Raw genomic sequence first — 19,984 nt, forward strand, 5'->3', positions numbered from 1 at the left:
TTTGAAAAAAATAATATCCCTCAATTTATTATAAAAATATACAGATTTAACAATTAAAACTAACAATAATCTCAAAAACAAAATACAAATGGTGTTCCAAACCTCACATACATCAATTTTATCACTAGTGTACCAGTACACAATATATTCCATAAGATGAGAAAGAATTTACAGTAAACAAAAAACCTACAAGTCAAGACATCAGATATATGTTACAATTTGTTTTAGATTGCATTATATTGCACTCTTGTTCACCATTACTATGGAATTGTTGTTCTATTTATTATTTGTTCAAATACATAAATATAACACAAGAACTTTGAAAAAGCCCCAACAAATTACAAATGATTTAAATGGATTTCTATACATCTTAATAAATAGACTTGTAAGTTGGTCATAAGAAAAAAAAACATGAAAATTATCACTTACACTTTACAGTAAATATGGTACAGAATGAAAGAACTTACTGTAACATAAATAACAACCAATTGGGAAAATGTAATCAGGTTACTGGCATACATAGGTCCTGACAGGGACTATATAATACATGTACTAATATGGCAATATAATGTTCCTTGTTCTGGACATGTCAATTTTTAAATTAAGAACTTGTTTTTAGTTTGGATGGACAGTGAAAATAGGCCTAACAAAAAGTTTCTTTTTAAATACAAAAAAAAAAAAAGATATATTGTAGTCAGATTAAGGTCAATATTTTTACCTTCACAATAGATTTAAAAAAAAAAATAAAAAATACTGTGTATATTGTAAGAGGTCTCTCTTCATCCAAGTACATGTATGTTAATATCATGGAGGAACCGAAGAAAAATCATATATAAAAATATACATACAGAGATTCAAAAATTCAGGAAATAATTTTATAACTCTACATGATTATTCTTACTTCTCCCATTTTAAGCTGGTGATTAAAAATGCACATGATTAAAGCTGAAGCTCATGGGTTGAAATCTCGAGTGGAGAAATCTTATAAACTGAAAGAAAATCTATATATAATCAATTGTAAATATCCTAAAACAAGCAAACCACATAACATGAGGTATAGAGGTATAGTCGTTCAATAACTACTCCGTCTCTTATTTTATAGATTGTCAATGAGGGCTGTTCCAGTAAAACATATGAGGGAAGGGAGAGGGCACTTTTATTCTTTTGTATATTGGTAAGTGATCAGGTCTCTTGACAAAATATAAAATTTAATACAAAACATCAATGGAATTTCTATGGGTGGCTTCCCTAGTAAAAAAGTGCTTCTCCAGTAGCTTGTATCTTTTAATGGAAAACAAATCTGCCTTAAATAACTCACCAAATCACATCCAAGACTTAAATCACAAACTCTAAATATGGGAATTAAATACCACACTGTGGGCAAATAAGTATATTGTGTTGAAAATTAAATTTATTTATACTTTACAGAGTGAATTTTATCCTGTGTTATCATCTGGAAATCACAAACAAGGGATATTTAATACAGTATCAATTTTTAAATGACAGGTATATGTCCTAGTGGTTTACAGATAATAACTTGGAAACATAACAAATAATTTTTCTTATAACTTTGCATAACCATTTAGTACCATAAAATATATCACTCACAAAGTTTGTTTAGGAAAATACCATATAATATTTAAAACCAACGGTATCTTGTAATATTTTGCTACTCTCAACATTGTATATATGAAAAATGGTGTAAAAATAAAAAGTAAGTATAATTCAGAGCCAACCCAAAAATGTGGAAATTGATGAAATTAGGAGTAAAAATATGTTAAAAAAAAGAATTGAAATGGTAAATTCCAGATTTGAAAAAAAAAACCTTGTAAATCTGGTCTAATAATTATATAAGAAAGATAATTTTTTATACCATAAATACATGCAAGCACTTGATGAAAAAATACATTGTATGTTTTACATTGCCAATCAACTGAACTACAGCAATCAATTGCCCAGACTACACAAAACAAACAGCCATCTTAAAATGGAATAAGAGTTTTACTCTTATTTAACAGTATCTATGTAAACATGCAAAAATAAATGTGTTTTTTTTTATTTCAAAGCCTCACTAATTAGCCTTAATTAAGTGATAAACACTAACACAATAGGCTGACATTTTTTCCCAGCATGCATCATGATTATGAGGTATCTGTGGCACTAATCTGATCAAGTAATACTATATCTTATCATGTGGTCACACAAGAAACAAAACGTGTGTGAAGTAGAAAATATAATTCAAAACAATTGTATTATGAAAAATATCGAAACTTGAAATTGTTTTTTTTAACAAAATTCAACATTAGGTGTAAAATAAATAAAAACTGAGAATTGAAAACAGTTTTTAAAAATTCAAAATCATAATTTGAGACAGCACAGCAGGTCATCAGACAAAAATTAGATGTAAATAATATTACACTTTTATTGGCTGTTTATAACAAAAACAAAAAATGAGAAAAAAAGAAGAAAAATAATAAAAGAGTTTTATTTGCTCTTTGTTTGCATTGCATGAAATTTCAAATTCAAGAATGTTAACTACTTTAATCTGTAAAAAAAAGTCTTTCAAAATCTTTTTTTTTTAATAACTTTTGATTTTGTTTTCAATTCAATTGATCGAATGGTCTCTAAAATTAAGAGAAACAAAAATATTTGTTTTGCAAAATTGAGTAATGTATAGAAAAAAATAATACATCAGCAGTGTCAATGACTTAAATTAAAAAAAAAATAAATATATGTCCTTTTTGTTCCATAATTATTCGTGTATATTCCATTTAACAGAAATGTAAACTTCACTCGCAAGTAAAATAAATTTTCACAACTACTTTCATGATTTTCTACTTGTGACAAACTGTACATTCTTCACAGTTCTAGGGTTGTTTATTTAATACTACATCAGATTAAGTGCCACATTTACATCATAATTAGTGCTGCCATCTGGTAATTTGGCAGTAAGGGAGATTATAGCAAAGATGGTTGCCACCTGTGGTCTCACTAACCACTTCCGGGTCAAATGGCCACCCCCCTATGTAGTACTAAAAACACACTGAACCTAGACATATGCATTGTAAGTGCATTATTTGTGTGTATTATGATTAAAAGTAGTCAAAATAAAGCTGAGAATGTGTACTTTAAAATCATATATGTAATTAACTAGAAAAGTGTATGAATATTGTTTACATGTGCGAGTAATTTGCCTCCATGCTGTCAGTTAGCAGAACAGGTAAAAATGAGGATTTTTAGTATTATTTATTCAAGTAAATTTTGTGAAGAATTTCTACAATCATCATACCATTAGCATAATGATTTTGGAAGCCTTATTTTCCAAGCTTTGCAACGGTATGCAACTTTAAGATGTCATTTGTCCTGGGAATTCACAGTGAAACTTTGAAAATTACTTTTTTAACATGTAAAGTAATGGAAACGTTAGAAGTGGTGAGTGAGACCTGTAACCATAGATTTATAGCAATTATCCTCCCTAATTAAGTAATTAAGTACAATATAGGAAAATGAACTTCAGATTCTTCTTGTATTATGTAAAGACTATCAATAATACCCCACATGTTGAAAAGGGTTCCTATTCCCTTTAAAACATTACCAGTTTAGAACTGCCCAAACTTTGCATTATATGCATCCCACAATTCTATATAAGCCCTTTATATTAAGCTGACTGTACTGCTGGATTTTTCTCTGGTTCTTCACCAGATGTCACATCCTTAGGTTTTTTGTTAGCTGTTCTGAATGTGACATAACTGTACACTAAACTTCCTGACACACTGAAATATAGTGATATTACTTAACACATCTTTGTTCACTCTTAAGTGATGTAGACAAAATTGTAATACACTTTATAGTGGGAAATCCCATCTTAATGATAAAATACTTTACACATCACATGATATAAAGATCCTTTAAGGAGTCATTAATTTAGATGGCCAGACTCCATGAAAAACTATGGTTCTCCCTGATTTATACATTTATTAATTTTTCTAGATGTAATTTAAGTGAGGATTGTAGTTACCTGATATTGATTCCTATAAAGTTGATCCAACTGAACGTATAATCTCCTCCTAAGAACATTCCTATATAGGTCACTAATAAGTTCTGTAAGTAAACAAAGAGATTATTATCATGAAGTTGCACATGTAATCATGCTAGGTATAAATCTGCTATACAGGAAGTTGATAACAAATAGCACCCAAATTCACTTACTTCAAATACCCAATCCACATATAGCCAAGCACCAGATTTGAAATCAATCCTTTCATTGACAGATGAATTTTTTGTGGGACAAAATTTGGAAAGAAGTTGAGTGGGGGTACAATGAATTTTGTGAGTAAACAAATAGGTTACTAGCAATTTCTGTAAGTAAACAAACTCTAATTAATGAAAGTCCTTTATAAAAAGGTTTCTATAAAGCATATTATTAATAATAATAATATTTTACTTCAAGAACAAAAATATAAGGTTAATTTCAATGCCACAAAATGAGTACTCATAAAAAATACATAAATGCTTGCAAAAAAAGTTATCATTCTACACTATAGTACATGTAAACACAGCTGAATTATTCTTTTGCCTGTCGTTCCATTAGGAAGATTTTTAATTTCTGCTTAAAAAGATTTATTCTTTTTGCACTTCTTATTTCATTTGGGAAGGTATTCCAATGAGATGGGCCAAAGTAAACAAAAGCATGTCTGAATAGTTCTGTCTTAGGTTTAGGAATAAAAAAAAGAGCGTAAACAAAAGTATGTCTGAATAGTTATGTCTTAGGTTTAGGAATAAAAAAGAGCATTGTTTATGGCATTTCTTGAATGGTATGGATTTAGATTAGAAATTTTATTTTATTTGCTGAATAAGATGGAGCAAACCCATTTAAACATTGCATAAAGTAATAAAATAAATATCATTTCAGATATACACGTTTCACTTACTAACTACAGAACATCAGTTTACAGAAAAAAACAAGATCATTGAGATTTCATTGGAACTGAAGCACTAATACAGTCTAAAAGTTTACCTGCAATTCCACTTTTAAAAATATACACTTATTCTGAAAAGAACTTACCTTTAAAACCCCTACTATATTAGTGGTCAAAGCAGAATTATGTTGTGTGCATAGAACAATGGAGTAGTTCAGAATAAAACCCATAAAACAGGACAATAAAAACTGACTTAAAAATCCTATTGACTTCCAGTCTTCATAAGCTAAACCCTGAAATAAGATACAATCTACATGTACATATGGTGCACCTGAAAAGGATGTACATCGTTTTAACTTGTTTTTTAGAAAAAAAAAAAGAATGATAAGTTTTAAAAGGATACTTTTTATCAGCTGCTCTTGTGGTGTAATATCTATTTTGGACTTGACTTGATTATGGATTATTACAAAATTTGAAAGTTTCAGGAGGTTTTTCTATCTGGACATATTGGCCACATGCTTTAACAAATTAATTTTTTCGTCAAAAAATGGTCATGATATAACAGGATTTTAAAACTGGAATATATCAGTTGTAAATGCATGTGGCCAATAACTCTTTCCAGATAAATGTAATGAAATAAAGTGCTTTTCACAAATTTGGCAGAACTTACACATTTGGACTCCATTTTGCACTAATGGTCCCATGTTTTGCAAAGATGAACAGCAAAAACACACTTTGTTGTCAAATTACACACATTTTTTATTAAATATTAAGTAATATCTACATTGATATGACCAAAGAGAGTAATTAAGGGAACCAAGATTCTAGTGGAAATCAAAATAATGTAATCCAAGGACAAATACCAGATATGGAAAACAGACAAATACAACAAAAAACAAAGTAACTATAATAATACATACAAAGTAACAAAAGTAAATGAGTAACTTGGACTCCACTAAAAAGTAGGAGCATGGACCAGGTGCATCGGTAGGGTAAGTGTCCTCTGCTTTTCTACAAACACCCGCCAAGCTGCTCATAAAAAGTCAAGTCCGGGGTAGACAAACGAGGAATGGAAAACTATGACATGTTGAACATATCAATTTTTATGATGCAGATGGATACACCACAACCAGTCAGAACCTGGATATTCTTGACATCTATGACAATTGATAAAAAAAAACTTATGACTACAATCAACAAACAGTCTAAACTCTGACACATTAAAATATAGAACCAGTTCATTACTGTCTATTAAAATGTGTAATCTGGAGGCCTTATATACATTTAATCAATTTTAAGTTCACTTAGAGTTTATTTCTTCACATAAAAGAAGAATAATCTGTTTGATAAAGTGAAGTTCTACTACTAAATTTTTCGGTAATTGGACTTCTAAGGTTCTATTAGTTAAAAATACAGTATTGAATGCTGTTTTCTCTGAATTTCTAGACTTCAATTCAATAGGATGCTTAAGCAAAGTTTGTGAATAGTTTATAACTCAATAAATTCAGAGAAAATTTGTGACAAAATTGAAATTCTCAGATTTCTGTTGAAAGTGTATGACATTGAAGCCTTTAGGTTGTTTTGATTACCTATGGTTTACAGTAGCTTGACCAATCAGAATATCAAATAATCATTTATACATTTATATTTATGTATGTATGTATGTACTGTATGTATGTACTATCATAACTAGTTAATAGCCCCATGGTATTGATTAGCATGGTACTTACTCTATCTATTTCTCCCATATAGAATGCCAGCACAACCACTGGTAAGAACATGAACAAGGAGTTATAGAACAGTAAACCATATTTTCCTAAATCCTGAAAGTAGAGATAAGAAGTTAGGATTGAGGAAAACAAAATAACAAATAAAAAATGCCATTATAAAATTAATTGATACTATGTACAATTAGCCAAAGCCTTGTTTTGAAGTATAAATCACATTAAATCTTCAACAAATCACACATTCTTTGTGATAGTGTCACTGTGATTGACAGAACCTTGCCACAAAATTGCAGAATCACTTCAGATAATTCATATTGTTCAGTACATTTTTACATTCAAGACTGAAGTTGATATCACTTACATAGAATAAAGCTTCAATGCATGAAACTTAAGCCAAACAGAAAAGGAACACCTTCCTATGTTCATCATTCAAATAGTTAAGATTCAAAATAACAAAAATCCTTATATACATATTACCATGGACTTACAGGTAAAACATTATAACACTTATAAGAGCTGTTGTCTGTGCTTGCAAAAACCTCCTTTTTCATTTTGCATTTTTTTCATATTACATGTATTAAAAGAGAAATATTACCATCATAATATATATATATTCCAAATACGTTATTATTCTAGCATTGATTTATATAACTAGATCAATATTCTAGCATCGATTTATAGAACTAAATCAGATGAATACGATAACACATCTAGTGTAACAATATTCTACACATGTAAAAAGGGACAGTAGTTTATATATTCATTGACATGCAAAAAAACCCAAAAGAAAATGGAAGTCCTCTATTAAGGAAGATTACAAATCAAAAACTAAAAAAAAAATATATTAAATGGTTCACCTTTTTCAGGCATCTTGCAAACTTAATTAGAAATATATTTGACTTTTTCAAAATGCACTTTAATGTTGTATTATTTCAATGTCAGACTGTGGACCAATCAAAATTAATGACGTCAAAGTCTTGGCTGAAGAGAACATGTCAATCTTACAATAGTTACTTATACACATTAATATAATAAATCAAGGGACAGTAATATTGCCTGAAACATTGATAATGCTTAAAGTGGCAGGCAAGGGCATTATCAATGTAAATATCACTTTCCAAGGACAGTCAATTTTTCTATAAATTCTGCTGTTGATTTAAATTATCTTTTGTTGGCATGAAAAACAATGTTTTTTGGGGCAGACTTTCAACAGTATGTAATAACCACATGTACTGTAACTTGTAAAAGTTTGTTAGTGAACATGCTCTAGACTCTAGATTTGTTCAGGAACACAGCTTTTGGCAACATGTTCACAAACTATTTTTGATATACATTGCAAACTTACTTTTCTACCCTGAAAATTTTGTAAAAAGCAGTGTGTTAAATAAAATTATAATGAAGCACTAAGAAAAAATTACAAAGATGTATATGTAATTCAAAAGTAATAGAAACAAATATAACCAAAATAAAATTATGTGTGTTGAAAATACTTTCATAGATTTTTAATCTTGCATGGTACAAGTTCCAGTCACTCATTGAATCTTAATATTCTTTGGTAGTTTGATCATATTTTGGTTATTCACTATTTACAATTAATTATCCTATTTATCATGAAGTTTGTTTTAAGTCTATAGATTTAAAGTGATCAGAAAAAATATGTACTTTGGACAATAAAAATACAATTTATCCAAGATGTACTGATCACTATTGAAACATGCCAGAACAGAAATTCTTGCATAATGTAAAAAAATAGAAATTTTGTCATAATACATGTACTTATAACTTGAAAAACATAGAGAAAAATATATATTCAAGTATTTATAAATTGATGAAGAAATATTGAAAAATATCAATTGAGTTAAGAATGAAACCTGGTAAAATAATAAGGTACAAATAAAAAAAAAAAACAAAACAAAACAAAAAAAAAAAAAAAAAAAAACCCCATTTCATCTGTATCCTACTCACTTTGGTTTCTAGTTTCTGTTTGGTATACACGCCATTAGCTGATGTACAAAAATCATTCAGTATGATAAACACATATCCAATGAGGTCAAAGGTTAAGTCATTACTGAAAATACAACATTAAGAATTAAATAAGCAGGTACTCAATAACTACTTCATGGCTACAGAAAACATTTCCACTTTCATTGATAGTTCTTGTCTGCTATGCACAAAAAATCCCTTTAAAACAGCACATAAATACTTTTACATGAAAGAATATATTAATATGCCCAGTTTGCACACACAATAATTATAACTCATTCCATTTAACTGAAGTGGGATTTATTGAATGGTGATACTTTCTTATAATGTACAATGTAATATTAATGATAATTTCTGTCAAGACCTATAAGACTGGTGTTCTTCTCGTCATAAGTGACACAAATGGAAACACTTGATAATGTACACGAAACTCTACAGTAACTTACTAATATGGAATAAATGACATTTGCAATTTACCAAATTTTCATTGACATTGCTGCAAGGGTTTTTGAGTAATACTCCAAAAACAGAAAATCTCTCCATCTTTTAACAAACACTTACAAAGTCTCATAATTTTAGAAAGAGCTGCGCTTTAAAGTGCATGATATGCCCATTGCCCTTTTAACTTGTCCTTGTGCTCTTTTAGAAGTTGTATGAAATACTGTGAGCTCTGTCAAATACTTAAAAAAAAAGTAAATAAAAAATGCACAAAAAAATTGGCACTATCATAACGAATGGTCCGTTCTCAACAATTTTCCAACAAATAAATTTCCTTGGCCATTTCTGCCTTTTTTTAAAGAGTAAAACTTCATAACAAAGAAACATAAAATTTGACATTTATACAAATTGGAAGGGAGCTTACATCGATAGATATGAACAATTCACCAAAGTTACATGAAAGTAGGTGAAAGTGTTTTTGAGTTATTGTTCGAAAACTTGAAAATCCTACTTTTTAAAGTATAAAAATTAATAACATGGAAACAATAAATCTGAAATGTATTAAAATCGAAAGGGAGCTTATGTCTATAGATATGAACAATTCACCAAACTTTCATGAAAGTTGGTGAAAGTGCTTTTGAGTTATTGTCCAAAGTGTTGGCGACGGATGGACGGACAATGGTATACCATAATACATGCCGTCTTAGACGGGCGTAGAAAAACCAAAAAGTTGGAAATTGATAAACATCAAAAGGGAGCTCACGTCAATAGAAAGAAAAAATTTCCAAAAGTCTCTAAAATCAAGAGCAGACATTTTTAAAATATTGTGTAAATAAGTATAATAGACTGACCGACAAATGGATGGATGGTCATCTGTATACCATAGTATGCCCCATTTTGAAACACGGGTGTATAAAAACTACTGTATAAGTACCTAGCTGCTACAACTGCACCAAATATCATAAGAAACACAGTAAACTGTACAGTTCTGGTGGCTTTAATTCTGAAATATATTACGAAAAACACAGTAAACTGTATAGTCCTGGTGGCTTTTAGTATTGAAATAAAAGAACAGCGTTCCAATGTCCCCACGTGTAAAAAAAAAGCGCAGAAAACTTAAAATTCAATGAAATTTTCTGTCCAAGGGCCGTAACTTCTGTAAAAATCATTCAACCAGAACCAAAGACATTTTTGTAATTTCCCATAGTACGACAACATACAAAAGATAAAATCAATTGACAAAAGCGTTAAAAAAAAATGTGTGGAAAATTATAAATTCACTGAAATTTTTTAAGTTCAAGGACTGTAACTTCTGAAAAAACCAGCAATTGTATCAGAAAACTAAATTAAGTGAAATTTTCTAATTCCAAGGGCCAAAACTTGTGTAAAAATCAACCAAAGTCAAACTTAATATGTAACTCTTCATAATAAGGCAACATACCAAAAACAATTTATTTGGTAGGAGCATTACAAAAAAAAGTATGGAAAGCATGGATGGACAGTCAATACATTGTGACCCTGGGCTATATCATGAGATGACAATGATTTTCTCAGGGTAACAAACTGCTCTATCACCCTCTTAACTATACGTTATTTATATAATAATACTCAGCTATCAAGGTAAAACCTACCCCAGGATGTAATATTCTGCTATCATTGTAAACAGTATGGTAAATCTTCTCAGAATAATGAACATCGGTAAACTGTAAATAATGAAATAGGTACAAAGTTGTTTAACCATAAAATAAAAAACATATCAAAATAAGATAAAATTCAACTTTATAAAAAAATTAAAAAACCTTAGAGAGTAAGCTCAAATTTACCACTCCTTCAAAAGGGATAAAAACATTATTCATCTATTACATTGTAGCAATTTGGATAATATGCACATCTTATAAAAAACCCTTGATATACCTCCCCCTTGTATTAAATAGAATGTAAGAATAGGGTAACAACAAAATTATCGAACACTAATTGTTTCATAATCAAGTCAAGGCAAAATAGATATTACACCACCAGAGCAGCTGGTACCACAATGGTCTTGACTTGGTACAAATGGTGGGTTAAATCTAGGTTCCATTGCGGGGTGACTATACCAGTGGTGATTAAAAAGCATTTGCATGCTATTGTCATAATCGGTAAATCAGCGGTCACATCAGCACAAAGAACAATTTACAAAAAACAATCATCACTCATTGTTTTAGAAGAAACTTAGTATTTTTCAACCAAGGACTGATATCTAAAAAAGAATTTGGTAAGAGACCTTTCATGATGCATTTCCTCATATCTCTGATTCAGGAGTCTGGTATGCAGATATTTATTGCATTCAAGGAAATCAGAGTAGTTAGTACTTGCTCTAGTGTAGCGAATCAATTGTAAAATATAAACACCATTTGCAGGAGATGAAAGGATATTGCTGCACATGTAAGAAAATTTATGATATCAAAATTAAAGTTGTCTCTTTTATCATTAATCTTAGTGCTGAGATGACCACTGTTGTCAAATTCGAGATGTAGGTCCAAAAAGATGCAGAACAGGCCGTTTCTTTAGTCTCATTTATCTCGAGCTCTGGTGGATACACTGATGGTAACCATTTACCAAGATATCAGTTCATACCAACTGTCTCTTTTTGGAGGAAACCATAAAGTAGAACTGACAAGACATTGCATTATAAATCATGTCTGTTTGAAGATTAATAAAGTAAAAAACAAACAAAAAATCATGAGAATTTATTATTATAAAGAACCTATTTGACAATAATAGAATGCAAAAAACATCACACGACATAGGATAATTGAAAGGTGGGCACACAAAAACAGGAATTTCCCACTATGTTATATTCACAATGATTTTAAAACATATCAATGCTGTTACCAATATTTTTTTTAAATGAAACTGTCCACTACTTAATGACTAATTCATACTTACTTTAGTTTCTGTGTTCCACCCAGCCCAAGAACTAGATTCCCGAGGAAAAACAATGGTAAAGGCCATATCTATAACATAATTTTGTACATTTTCACATTATGATTATTCTTTTTCAAAAAAATAATGAAAAGGCAGACAGTTTTCATTTCTCTTTAAACTGTTCATTGCAAACTCGGCTCTTCATTTCTCCCTTCAACATGAAAACAACTTTCATACTTTTTTTGTTGTTGTCGAAAAGCAGATCTTCATCAAATGAAGAAAAAAACATATTTAAATCATACCTATAGACTAAACAAATAAACTGTTAGGTTTCAAGAAAACAAAATTAATCTGTCTAAATTGACTCTCCTAATGTTTATTAATAAATTAAAAAAAATAAACCAATTCCACCTAATTCTTTACTTTTGTTTATGGTGCATTCATTTTATTCTGTGGACCATGCAGGGAAAGTTATTTTCATATGTATATTCTTTGCTTGCATACATACAGTACATATCAAGATTTAAGCTGACCAATATAAGTTTACCTTTCTAAATATATCAGTACTAAATCCGGGAAAATCCACAATCTTCAACTGTCTTGCTACAAATAATACTATAATACCTGTAAACATCTGAAAAAAAGTCTTGAAATTAGTTCACTTGAAAGTTGAAAATAAAGAAATAAATAAAGTGACTGATTGGTTGTAGTTTACTTCTTCTGGCATAAATTTCAGAGAGAAACAGATTTACATCAAAACCCAGCATAGATATATCTGATCATGCTGAACATTTTACCCGAGTCAGAATTTGGTTAAACCTAATAGTTTTGGAGATATATGGGAAAAACTTCTGTCTGACCCTTAAGTTCTATTTTTAGTAACAGTGGCCATTTTTTTAACAGATAAAAAATTTCTACATCAGTTCTATGCAGAACACACCAAGGAACATTCATGCCAAGTTGCTTTCTAATTGGTTCAGTAGTGTTGGAAAAGAAGTTTTAAAAAATTGTTATAAACAATGGACACAAAGTGATGACAATAGCTCACATGGCACTTTATCTATCCTATATGCAGGCATATTTCGCAAAAAAAATGACTCCTTGGCATTTCTTGGTCAGTACTCAAACTCATAACCTCCTAGACTAAAGACTGGAAACTACCTGTTGATTAAAGTGTTCAAAGCCTCTTATTCTCACCCTTAAATGGAGAATTCAGCCTTGACATTAAAAGATAAGAAAAGATAGAGTGTAACACAGTCTTTACTTATATTTTAGGAGAGAAATAGAAATACTAAATTAATTAATGCCAACAGTTTAATTGTAAATAGCAGTTTCAAAAAATATTCTTCTTTTCACAGTTGCTTTGATACATATATTATTCAATTGCTACACTTATTCTAATAAGTTGAAAGAGCAGGAGTCTTGAGCACAAACTACCAATACAAAGGTGAATACCTACATGTATGTTATAGTTATTGAATTTATTAACATTACATGTCACTGTACAGCATAAGACTTACATGTAGTGTGACTGATGATGGATATCTAAACATGATTATATTTGTGAATTAGTAGACAATTCAGAATGTGGGAAAGATGTCCAGTTAATGTTGTAAACTCGAAATATATGTTTTAATTGATTTTCACCAGAAAGAGTGTAAACATTTTCCACAAGTGTCTTCAAAACTTTTTATTTTAATTTTAAAATCATGAAAGCACCAACCTGTCCAAGAGCTAAGCATTGGTATGATGGGAACCTAAAAAAAACAAACATAACATATATTTTTTTTCATCCAAAGAAAAACATATTAATGACTTACAATGTAGAATTTCATTTTAATATTGAAATCAAGGAGTAAATCATTAAACAAGAGGCTCCCAGGATCCTGAATTGTTCACCTGGTTAGATTTTTGTCTTTTATGGGCAATAACTCTAACAAGGAGTTGTCTGATAATTTTGACCGCATGAAGACTTTGGTAGACTTTTAATAAGAATCATTTCAGCAAATGAAAGTTTCATTCTATCAATTGAATTTTTCAAGATATTGGCTAAACCTAACGGTTTTGGAGATATATGCAAAAAACTACTGTCTGACCCCTATGTTTTATTTTAGGTAACAGCAGCCATCTTTTTTCACCAATCCAAAATTCAAACATTCATTTTGTTCAAGATACCATAAGAAACAAAAATAACAACTTTCATTGAGTTCTGTAGAGTAGTTTCTGAGGAGAATATTTTTGGAAGTAATAACATCAAAGCAGCAAGAAAATTCAAAAAAAAGCAATAACTCCAACGTGGGTCAACAGATTTTCACCAATATTTGGTGATAGATCGATCTCATCATGCTAAATACTTTTACCCATGTCTGGATTCAGTTAAACCTAATGGTTTTGGAGATATATGCAAAAATCTGTTGTTTGACCCCTATGTTCTATTTTTAAAAATGGCAGCCATGTTTTTTTAACAGATCAAAAATCCAAATGGTCATTTTTTGCAGAATACTCTAAGGAACAACCATCTAAAGTTTCATGCAAATCCATTTAGTACTATGTTGTTTCAGAGGAGAAGATGTTTGAAGAAATTGTTAACGACAACGACAATGATTGGCACCAAGTGATGGAAAAAGCTTGCATGGCCTACGGCCAGGTGAGCTAAAAAGGTTGATGACATAACAAAATTTGGTCTATGAGATGATGGACAAATTTATTTATCCAATCAGAAAGTTAGTGACTTCAGAAATTAAATCATTAGATGATGAGAAAATGGTCATGCAGAAACTATTAATTTCTGTCATGAAAAAGTGTACAGTCAGCATTTCTAGTCCATCTATGAAAAAGTCTGCAGTCAAAATGTCTAGTCCACCTATATGTTCACCATAACAGTTTACCAGTGCAAGTTTTCATCTGTTAAGTATGAGTTGAGGCATGAAGTGGCTATATTGTTTTGCAAAACAAACTGATTTTTCATCACTGTGATTAAAATATGGTCACCTTCTATATCAAACAAAGTATTTTTGGTGTCAATCTTCATTGAAAATATTTTCCCAATTTGTTGAAAATACAACAAACTTTTCCCAGAAACAAAAGGTTGGGGCTTCTTATACACAAAACAAAATCACTGGTCAGCAGTAAGGATGTGATTGTCTGAATTTTTAATGCAGACCTTCACTTTTGTCAAAAAGATATCAGTGGTATAAAAACATGATGATGCATAATCAATAAAGTTAAATGTAATTTGAGATTAAGTAACAGTCAGAGGTAAAGTCTCTTAACCATGTTGAGACACCAGATAGCGTGTTATAGACCGAACAAATATGTAGAGACACCAGTATCTTCAGTGTGTTAAAGTTGGTCATGAGAGAACTAGAAGTCTAGAATCATACAATACACTACTTTTCACATACTTGTAAGATGTCAACACGATTTTGTTGGCTACTATAATGAAAAACGAAGAAAAGCCATAAAAAAGTGCAGAAAATATTCTCATAAACGTTGATGAACTCGTAAAATTTGGCAGGCCCATGATGATGTGCTGGGACAGGTGGCTGGGATGTTGATGTTAGAGTTACCGGAAACGGATGACAACATCCGGTAAGCAAGGTAGATAACACAGAAATAATTTGAACGTAAACAATGGATAGTGCTTTTAAATTCGACAATCAGGCGTCACATAGTAGCATTTCCGATAGGTATACATTCTAATTAAATTATTTTAAACATGGAAGTTGTATATCATGTGTTAAAAATGAGATATCTGGTCTTCTTTGGTCGCTATTTAGCCTTCCTGATTTCAAGTAGAATCTTCACGTGTGATACTTTTGGCAATTGTCCAATGACTATTTTGAATTGATGTTATAAAGATATGATTTTGACCCCTTTACTTCAATATTTTTCTTGTTAATGATCTTTTGATGTTCTTATATTAATGTCTTAACACATTATGGTAGAAATCTTATTCTCTTAATTTATCATCATTTAAAAAATGCTTATAGTGGGTTATCCAGGGTTTTGAAAGCTTTAGTCATTTTCACATGAGAAAATTAGGACCATTTTAATGGTATATTTTTTAAAGTATGGTAGTATTTGCATTTGACATAAGATATTTCAGAATCATCTTTTATTTACAGCACTTTGTAAAGACATTAAATAAAACTTAAATGTACATGTACATTGCATATGAATAAAGCACATAATTTTTTTCCATTTTCATGCAAGCATGTTTTCTAGAGACTCCAAATAGCATGCCTGAGATTAAGTTAAAAAAGAAACTCCCTAGCTTTTAAGAATCATCAAAAATAGAAATCCCTTTACACTCTTATACATTAATCGGGGACATACAAGTGTACATCCATGCCCATGGCATAGTTTTATATGTATATGTATGTCATATAAAAAATGCTGTTTTCTGCATTACCACCCTTTGTAGAAACACAAAAATACATCTAGCACAGTTTAATATAGAACTGCCATAATATGCACCAGTGTTACATCGGACAGATGAAAATATTTTCAAATAGGTATCTCCCTATTTTTGCTTCACGAGATTCTATTTTTAGCACAATTTTCAACTGTGCTTTTGAGACCGAGTTAATGACAAATTTATGTCATTATTTTTCAGTTATATTTAGTATTGGTCCCTGAGGAATTCATTGATAGCATAAATGATATATTCAAGATCATACATGTAAATATTGCAGACATGCAACTACAAAATGTAGTGACACCAGGGTAGTGACAGAATTACCCACATTTGGTTTACACTCAAGTTTGATGTACAAAAATAAATGATAAATTACTTTTTATGTCATTTTGACACAAAGTTAATGAGAAGTAAAGGAATTTTCAAAGCAGCAATTGTTACTGGCATTTGAACTTTCACGCTTGAGTGGTCAGAGATTGACATTTACTCCATGTGTGGTGCCTGATTAGTGTAATTGGCGAATTAGGAGATTGTTTACACAAAATTTTGACACCTGTTGAGAATTGTAATTAGGTTGGGGTAATTAAATTATCACTTTCACTGCTTGAACCAATGTTAAGCTTACAGCTTATAATGTTTTTTGTACTTTCAAAGATTTCAGGTGACGATATGAGACTTGATTATTTTCGTCATTCTGAAAAGTCCTTCGTCATTGGCGAAAATGACCAGCTATGTTCCTATACATGTAACCTGGATTCTTCTATTCAATTTTGAAAACATTATTATGATTGTAAATGCTTTCCTACTTAAGGAATGGATGAATGACAAGGGTCATCGGCCACCAGTATTGTTTTTGTTTAACCTGGTTCTGGTGCAAAGGTGAAATTTTGGTCATGCATACATATCATTATCATCTGACTTCGATAAGGAATGCATCCTATATAGCAAGTTAATCAGTTCTGTTTATTTTAGTGTACATGTACACTACTGTCAACACTAAATTTAATTTCTCCACTCTCCACAGCAGAGATATTTTGAGTGGAGTCACACTCTCCACAGCATTTTTTTACTTTGTTGGAGTCATAGTGTAGGACATGAGTGACTCCACTGTGAAGAGTGGAGAAATTAAAATTTTGGTTGACGGTAGTGTAGATTACAGATCAATTTTTAAAATTTAATTTAATTTTGAATGGATACATCAGTTTTAAGGGTGACAGTAAATCTCAATAGTATTCTTATAAAAGGACTATTATACCATTAACCTATATATGGAATGTTGAGCTGATTTGAATACATGTATGTAAGTAAACAACCCATGACCTGACCTTAATGATGTATGATCCAGGTGGACAGGCCCTTGTTATTTTTTTTACCAAAAAAATCTGAATTAGTAACTGCACCAGAATAGGTTGCACTGGATATATTAACAGTATATATTAAATTTAATTTAATCATGTGTAAAATAATTCTATTTTATTACAGTGAAATTTTTTCTTTAAACTTTAAAGAAAAGAAATCTGAGATTGAATTTTAATCATTGTGGCTGGTGGCACAGAATATATTTCATAGAATTATCAAATCAGAAGGCACTTATTTCCATTCAGAATTTCCAGCAAATAAATTTCAAATTTACATGATAATGGCCTAAAAAACTTCAACTTAAAATAGATCTGTTAAAAACACTAACTCCTACTGGAACAACAAAGTCAACAAAAAACAGCAACAGCTTATTTGATATCAGTGTCAAATTATTCTTTAAGATAATCTTGCATGGTAAACCATAACATGGGCAGTAGAACTTATCAGATCTTTTGAGAACTTTATCATTGCAACAGTACTTTAAATGTGTCCAATGTTCACATCCTTCAAATCCACAAAATCAATGAAACACTCCTCTTGAGTTCCTTGGGTTGTCACATATAACAAACAAAGCACAAAGCACTTTTCTTAAGAAATTAATCCCAAGAAGAAACTACAGTGTACATGTGTTTTACTGTTTTTTCAGTAGTGGAAGTGGTGAAGAAGTAGACCATGATGAAATGGCACCCCTTACAATCAACATTCCAGATTCTCCTGCCTTACGAGGACCCAAATCTCCTGTTAAAGCTCCAAAATCTCCTACAAAAACTGGTCTTGCCAAAAAAATGCTGATGTCCCGATCCACCTCTTCTAAATCTCAACGTGTATATCAATCTGGTATACGAACATTGTATACATCAGGAAGACCACCATGGTATGATTCTCATGGATCTCTAAAGGAACCTTTTGTTATTGGTAAGATAGTAGCAAATACTTATAAGTATTCTTCCATTAATTTAAAGGGTTAATTTTAAATAGTGGCTATAAGTAATGTTCCCAACAACTTTTGAAAAAAGTGGCACTGTGTAGGGAGCACTACTATAAGTTTAACAGCAAATTTGTATAGAAAAAATATTTAAATCATCAGTTTTCTGTGTATCAGTGTGTAGGCTCTTAAAGCATAGCATTACTGCTATTCATTAGTTATTACTTGCTGTCATTTGGCAACCAGTTTTTAGCAGATCCATCAACAAAAAAAATCATTAACACATTCACAAGGAAGTTCCTATAAATGTAGAGAAAGCAATTGACAGTATTGCATCATGCAAAAGCAGGAAGATGGCCTTCATTTATTAGACTGACTAGAACTGTAAACTCTTCTGAAACCAGTAAGGAGGTTGACTGATATCTGCATGATGTGTTTTTTTCATTTGCATATTTTGATACCAGTAGTTTATACTTGTACTTGTACTTATATACAATACACAAATTTAAACATTTCAATATTTAATGAATTTCAACTTATCTTGCTAATAATAATGAAAGGATACCAGAAAATGACACAACAGAAATAATAAGACAATAATCCCTCTGGCAAATATACAAGAATCATCAAAATTGTAAATTTTTTTAAAGATCATAACTGCGATCATTCCTTGCTTTTTGGGGTATTTTTTTTAATTACAAACACTGTCTACATTTCCTAAATTCCAGGAGCTTCTGTGGGGGTTCAGGGCCTTAAGTGGCCCCGAGACCACTCCCTGTAAAATAGGTGTACACATTGATTAACTCTAGCTACGCCACTGGTTGTCGTCATTGTCATCATCATCCATGTACTCGTCCATAAACTGTTGGTTTTCCTGTGATAATTTGAGTATAATTATTAATTGGTTGATCTTTATAAAATTTTATAACAAGGTTTCCAATCATAAAAGAAAGGATGGTATTGATTTTGGATTATTGTCTTAACCGTTTTAGAATTAGAATAAGAGGCATGAAATAAGCATTTCATGGAATTCAACTATATAACTCGAACAAAAGCATAGGAATGTCTATTTTATTGTTTCACAATATTCTATACCACAATGGTAGACTTTGATTGATTTTTGGGGTAAAGACTTAAGAAATAAAGTGGCCAAAAAGGGTGTCAGAAACATGCATTTTCCTGATGTACAGACAATAGCCAATGACTATAAGTGAATGAATCTTTTTGCAATCATATTACAAGGTGCCATTCCACAAACAGAAAGCTGGGATTGATTTTTGGGATTGCGACTTGAGCCAAGTAAGAA

At 30.6% G+C, this 19,984-nt stretch overlaps 2 protein-coding genes across 4 annotated transcripts in view; one reads left to right on the forward strand and one right to left on the reverse strand.

Moving 5' to 3' along the window:
- LOC148630200 (nucleotide sugar transporter SLC35D2-like) lies at positions 1-15,655 on the reverse strand. 2 transcript variants are annotated; one of them, XM_088563057.1, is made up of 11 exons: positions 15,379-15,655; positions 13,698-13,731; positions 12,522-12,608; positions 11,996-12,063; positions 10,699-10,770; positions 10,002-10,070; positions 8,612-8,714; positions 6,650-6,742; positions 5,066-5,212; positions 4,019-4,101; positions 1-3,773 (listed from the first exon to the last, which is right to left on the reverse strand). In XM_088563057.1, the coding sequence occupies exons 1-11, from the start codon at positions 15,495-15,497 to the stop codon at positions 3,659-3,661; spliced, it is 990 nt and encodes a 329-aa protein (XP_088419183.1). In that variant the 5' UTR covers positions 15,498-15,655; the 3' UTR covers positions 1-3,658. The 2 variants fall into 2 exon arrangements, with proteins under 2 accessions (XP_088419183.1, XP_088419187.1); XM_088563061.1 differs by having other exon boundaries at positions 12,522-12,577; positions 15,379-15,579.
- LOC148630201 (uridine-cytidine kinase-like 1) overlaps positions 15,554-19,984 on the forward strand; it is a 22,449-nt gene continuing 18,018 nt past the window's right edge. For both annotated transcript variants that reach the window (XM_088562869.1, XM_088562870.1), the window contains exons 1-2: positions 15,554-15,663; positions 18,400-18,668. In XM_088562869.1, coding sequence (XP_088418995.1) covers positions 15,608-15,663; positions 18,400-18,668 — 325 coding nt within the window. In that variant the 5' untranslated portion in view covers positions 15,554-15,607. The remainder of the gene's footprint in view (positions 15,664-18,399; positions 18,669-19,984) is intronic.

The sequence above is a fragment of the Perna viridis genome, chromosome 1, assembly GCF_037379345.1.
Source record: "Perna viridis isolate PV_CMFRI_1.1 ecotype Kerala chromosome 1, ASM3737934v1, whole genome shotgun sequence".
NCBI lineage: Eukaryota > Metazoa > Mollusca > Bivalvia > Mytilida > Mytilidae > Perna > Perna viridis.